This window comes from Etheostoma cragini, chromosome 23 (genome assembly GCF_013103735.1).
Source record: "Etheostoma cragini isolate CJK2018 chromosome 23, CSU_Ecrag_1.0, whole genome shotgun sequence".
Classification (NCBI taxonomy): Eukaryota; Metazoa; Chordata; class Actinopteri; order Perciformes; family Percidae; genus Etheostoma; species Etheostoma cragini.
Window position 1 is genome coordinate 380,117 of NC_048429.1, and position 6,462 is coordinate 386,578.

General features: G+C 38.6%; 1 protein-coding gene across 1 annotated transcript in view; it reads right to left on the bottom strand.

Annotated features, from left to right (window-relative positions):
• Window positions 1–6,462, bottom strand: part of LOC117939045 (rho GTPase-activating protein 8-like) — a 13,263-nt gene that overhangs the window by 3,074 nt on the left and 3,727 nt on the right. The window contains exon 2 of the mRNA XM_034864087.1: window positions 347–418. Within this exon, the coding sequence (XP_034719978.1) occupies window positions 347–418 (72 nt within the window). The remainder of the gene's footprint in view (window positions 1–346; window positions 419–6,462) is intronic.

Below are 6,462 nucleotides of genomic sequence, written 5' to 3' on the forward strand. Positions count from 1 at the left end.
CCCCCCCCCCACACACACACACACACTCTGACATCCCTCCATTGGTGCATGTATGGGACCTGAGCATGTGTGTGTTGTTCCTGTGTGTAATGTGTGTAATAACAACAGAGTGTAAATTGTAATTTCCCCTTGTTGTACTAATACATTTTACAATATTATTATTATTAATAATATTAAACTACGTGAAATGAAAGCGCCAAACTGCACATGATGCAATCAAAATTCATTTTTTTTTATGATGGTGTTATATATAGTGTAGTACTAGCACTTGTAGTTATTCTGTTTTTATGCTGCACCAAATACACCAAATACACCAAATATAGGGAATCCATTTTCTGATGACTACTCTTTGAACTCACCGATCTCGGCCAGCGGCTCCAGATCTGACGCTGAGCTCATTTCAGAGAGGAGTCTGCTCCTGAAGGAAAAACACAAAGAAATACTTTAATCATCAGAGATACACACATAAATACACACATAAACATACACACACATATATATATATATATATATATATATATATATATATATATATATATACACATACATACATACATACATATCATACAGCTGGAGTTCAGAGTTGGAGTGTAAATAAGTACTTTTACTACAGTACTGTACTTCAGGCCAGATGTTGAGGTACTTGTACCTTACTCAAGTCTTTTCATGTTACTTTCTACTTCTACTCCTCTACATTCATCTGACAGCTTTAGTTACTACTTTAGTTAGTAGTTGATTTAGTTACTAGTTACAGCTTTAGTTAATAGTTCCTTTAGTTACTAACCAACAGAAAACAGAAAGGAGGGTTACAGATGCCTCAAAGCCAAAGTACTCGAGTAAAAGTTACTTTCTTCATCACGAGTACTTGTACTCTCCACATGAAGGGACAGAGTATTCCTGCACGGTGCTTCAGTTTAGGATAACTAACGCTAATTAGCGACTTTTTACACCAGGAGCGAAGTGAAACCAGAGTTTAGAGACCACATGACGTCCACTAGCTAACAATAACAACAGGTCCCTGAACGCACCTGCGCCGATTCATTTACCTGCAACACGCGGGAAACAGACGGTTAAACGTCACTTCTACACCTCAAGACGCTTCGTATGATTTTTGACAAAGTTTATAACAAGATGTGAAGCCGCACGAGACGGTCAAACACTCACCTGTTGCCGTGGATACGCTCACATTAAGGAGCCCGTCGCGAGCAGGTAGAAATAAAAAGGAAAACTTCCTCAAAACACCGTGGCGCCGGCAGGCAAGGCTCAGTGCGCATGCTCAGTTCAGAACTAATTATTTTTCACAATAAGATGTACTCAGAGTAACAAAGAGTAGCCTACAACAACATTATACTTAAGTAAAAGTACTATTACTTAGATGAACTTTTACTTAATTACAAGTGAAGTTACCGGAATAGAAATCTAAGTAAAAAATAAAAAAAAATCTTAAAATATACTTACAGTAAAAGTTTATATATATATATATATAGTGTATATTTTTAAATGTATAAGCGTATTATCTTATTCATACTTATTATTCTTATTTAATAAAATACATTTTTCGTGAGTTGAGAAGGGCACAAATTAAAAAAATTAAAAACTCTTTAAAAATTAAACAAATAAGTAAACTAAAGCCCCAAAAAAGCTTACCAATCTTCCCAAGTTGGTGGGTGTTAATTTAAAGCCCTGTTTACAACCCCCCCCCCCCCCCCCCCCCCCCCCCCCCAATAATTACAACTGGCCAGTGCTATCCACCCCAAAAAGCAAACTTTCCAACCCCACTGTGTGTCTAATCCTCGAGAATGTCAAACATCGAGATGTTATTTAGTAAATGTAATTGTGTCAAAAAGACACATGGACATCTTTTTGGACTCCATTTTGTCTGAAAACGAATCCAAAACGCTTGCGTGTTGCATTAAAACAATGAATTCTTCTTATTATTATTATTTATTGTATGGTAAACGTGAGACTGTTGTTGTTCTGATGCGAATGGAAATATCAACACATACACGTGTGAATATAGCAGAGAATCAGAGAAAGTTGAGTCTTAGAGCAGAAAATGTCAGAATAATCCGGTCAAAACAGACAAAAATTGACATTCTTGTCCCTTTTTCAGACTTTCTTTTAGTTTCCACCACCACCACCTTACTAGTTTTATACTTACTGGAAGTCATGGTCAATAACCCTCATTTATATAGAATTATACCTAATGTTAGGGTTAAAAAAGCAGAAATTATTAATTATTGTGACTAATAGTTGAGATCAGAGGAATGAAAGTGATCAGTTGTATTTATAAAGAGCGTTGGAAGGAATCCATTTTCATGGTAATTTGGTTAAAATGAAACTCATATTTCAGGTAAAGACATTTACCAAAGGTGTCAGATTCGACCCGAGGACGACAGGAGGGGTAAGATCTGATGTTATGACGTCAGAGAAAACACGAAGACCAGCAAAGCGTCAGCGTCTCCGTCACATCAGAGGTCATCGGCTCTGTAGAGTTGTGAAATCCTGACATCTGCTGGAGCTCTGCAGCAGCTGATTGGATCCTAAATGTATATATTTACAGTATTTATACACGTATATCTTCTATATCTTCTTCCTTGAGTGCGGCCGGGTTTCAGTAGTAACTCTGTGTGTCAGTGAGCCGATCCAACTCTACAAATTCTTTCACATGCAGTTTTAACGCAGAGATGGTCTGATGCCATCTTCTGAGTCCTGATACAGACCCCCAGTGTGGGATTTGCCAGGTGGGGGGGGGTTGCGTGGGATTTCCCCCTTTCTGGTCTACATATCCCAACCTCTGCAGAACTATCTGTGTCCCCGGTATAACCCCCCCCCCCCCAAAAAGTGATCAATGCTACGTCACCAATAGACATTATATAGGCTATACCTAAAATAGAAGTATTTTAAACTCAGTAAAGCGCTGTGATGGTATCACATGGTAGAAGTAGAACACTTAGAAAGATATCCGAGATCCGGGACACCGGCTACCAGCGGTTTTATCTGTCTTTACGTTTTTACCTTTAAGTGTTTATACTTGTGTTTTATCTGTTTAGCTGATTTTGTGTAAAGCACTTTGAATCGCCCTGTTGCTGAAATGTGCTCCACAAATAAAGCTTATTATGTCTTATGTTTTATGTCTTATGTCTTATGTTTTATGTCTTATGTTTTCTGTCTTATGTCCTATGTCTTATGTCTTGTTTTATGTCTTATGTCTTATGTTTAATGTTTTATGTCTTATGTCTTATGTTTAATGTTTTATGTCTTATGTCTTATGTCTTGTCTTATGTCTTATGTTTTATGTTTAAGTCTTATGTTTTCTGTCTTATGTCTTATGTTTTATGTTTAAGTCTTATGTTTTCTGTCTTATGTCTTATGTTTTATGTTTTATGTTGACACCGTGGTGTGTTTTGAGATTGTTATTGAATATTGAAGTGCGTATATGCATTGGGGGGGGCAGTAGCTCTGTCAGTAGGGAGTTGGTCGCTGGTTCAAGTCCCCGTACGGACCAAAGTATGGTGGCGGACTGGTAGCTGGAGAGACGCCGGTTCACCTCCTGGGCGCTGCCAAGGTGCTCTTGTGCAAGGCACCAACTGCTAGGGGCGCCTATCAGGGGCCGTGGTAGTGGAGGTTAGCCAGAAAAAGGAGGATTTCTTTATTTTTAGGTGGATAATTAAAGTGTAAAATAGTCTTATTCTATGTTTTAAGACTCTGTAAATGCAATTTAAGTTTTAAAAGACACACATCTTATTTGTTTAATGCTTTGTTTCATGTTTTTATATTAACATCTCAATTTATTTCAATTGTGTTTTATTAACATAATTGATTTTTTTTCATGTTGCTTTTGTATTTTGGGGAACCAAAGACAACGCTGATAAGGAATCTTACTCCAACCTTGGTTCCCAACACCGTATCTCTCTGACTGTCGGGTGGGAATCTGTCTGAGCGACGAAGGGGCTTATTTTAATTTTAATATCAACTCGGTCAAACTCAAATCCAAAGACTCTCCCGACTCCGACGGCTGCTGCTGAAGCTGTTGGAGCCGCAGCGAAGTCCTGGAGGGGGAGGATTATTCTACTGACAAACAAATTTATATGCAAAGCTGTCACAAACTCTGCTGGGAGAAATTTCAAAGAAGTAGTCTTTGTGTTTTTCACCCTAGAGCTAGTGACGCCAAAACAAAGAGGGGGTTACAAGAGACAAAAGGAACCAGAATTAAAACATCACGAGCGCTGAAATCAGAGCAAAAACAAGCACTTTAAATGTCAGATGGGTTTCCATTGTTAATGAAAGAGGAAATTAAGCTTTTCTTTAAAGCGGATCTGGATACAACTGGGTCTCTATGACCTTTCCAGGCCATTAAACCTTCTTCTGTTTCTTTTGGGTTGGTTATCTTAATGCTCAACGACCCCGAAAAAGGAACAAGTTCCAGGCTGGATAGAAAATCATCTGAAGAGGCTAGAAAGACCCAGAAGAGACCTCTGGGACCGCTACCTCCTTAGCTTTTAGCTGCAGCAATCGGTACGTTTCTGTGTTTTATGGTTGTTAAATGATTGAATTATGAATCAGAGGTGCTGTTTTTGCTCGGATACGGTTCCAACGGTTTCTGAGGGTTCTAATCTTCTATTATATTATTATCTAAAGATATTGAACTCCATCTCACAACTTTTCTTGTTATCACAAGAAAACAAGCAGTGCTCATTTTGGTTTTTAGTGCTCTTTCTCATGTCATCTTCATATGTCATTGTTTCGGGTGGGCCTCAGGGCACGACACTGGGCCCACTGCTATTTTCCAATTAAAGTGACAGCAACCAGTTCTGCTGGTGGCTAAATGATCAGCAGGTCCGTACCCCTAAATATACCATCTAGTTGTGTGTGTTCAGGATGTGATCAAATGTAGGGCTGTAACTAACAATGATTATTTCACAAATTACACATTTAGATGTTCGGCAGTTTAAAAGATAATTTTGCAAGTGAAGAACTCACGGTTTGTGGTAAAACTGTTTGAGTATCAGCCTGTGAAAATGCTTCGTTAGAACAACTCGCTAGCCCAAAGTGTCGGAGCGACGTCTCTCTGAAGTTAAAATGTCTGTGTTTTTCGTAACGGGAACTCACGAGCAACGGGTCTTGCTAATTCTTTTTCTTCCCGACTGATAAAAAGACGCTGGAGAATACACATCCGGTAAAATAACGTTTAAGCTTTAAATTTAAGCTTGACGGGTCACATTGTGGGACCTACAGCATGATGCGCCTTGTGCAGGTTTGTTTAGGGCGTGTCAATATCCACTGCTATTCTTAAGGTGGAATAAAGGGCCGGTGCGCCGGGCGCATGGTCCTAAAAGGCCCGTAAGTTACGACTTCAAGACACGACTTGGTAGCGTTCCAAGCAAAGTCACCACAAACCCTTCTAGCTAGTGTTAGCTAGCGGCTACCTACCATTGAAATTAGCTACCGCTAGCTGACACTAGCGATTTCTAGTTAGCAACATATTTTGGGCTTCATTTGATAAACATAACCTGTAGTAGTACACAATCTTATGCGTGTTGTTTTGATTACAATGTTTGGAATTACTTAACATTCCCCTTTTATGTCTTTTCTATTCCTCATACTTCATATATTTTTTGTCCTACGTCTACTTAATGTGTATTTGTGTTATTCGGATCTGTGTAAATTCTCTTCTTCTTTGAGCTGCTGTAGCACAGGAATTTCCCCAGTGTGGGATTACTAAAGATCTAATCTTATTACAGCTCTGTCATTTATTTAAAACAAATTCACTTTGACACAAATAATCTTAAAAAATAGAGATCCCTCTGTTTACAAACGTCAAATATTGTACTTATAAATTCACAGTCTAACCCCGGCTCGTTTGACAGTCGGTTTATTTTGCAAATCTCCTTTTTTCCTCACTATATTCACATTGGGGGGATTTATTTATTTAGGATCCATCTTCCAGTTATAGTCCCAGTCCTACAGCATGCAGAGGTGTCAAATCTCTGCTGCCTGTGATTAAGCTCATCAGTACTCTCTTCCATATTTGGGTCACACAGTCCCTACGTACTGTCTTCATTTGCATAATCACAGACAACCATAACAAACCCCCATTTTATTATTTCTGTCTTCCACTGCTCACAGATATATTTTGGCAGCGTGTCGAGAAGAAAAGAGCAAACTGAAACCATTTGTCTGCAGTATTCATCACATCCAGCAATGGATGATGATACAGGAAAGTTCCAAAATAATAATAATAATAATAATACATTTTATTTGTAATGCACTTTCTATTCAAGACAAACCTCGAAGTGCTACATGTCAGATCATAAAAGCAAGATTAAAAACATGTCAGTAGTGCAACAACATTGTTTTGCAAGGTTAGAACTCATCGGCTCTGCTGAAAAGAAATGTTTTTAGTCCTTTTTTTAAGGTCTCAATGGTCTGTGGTGCCCTCAGAGGGTCGGGGGGGGGGGG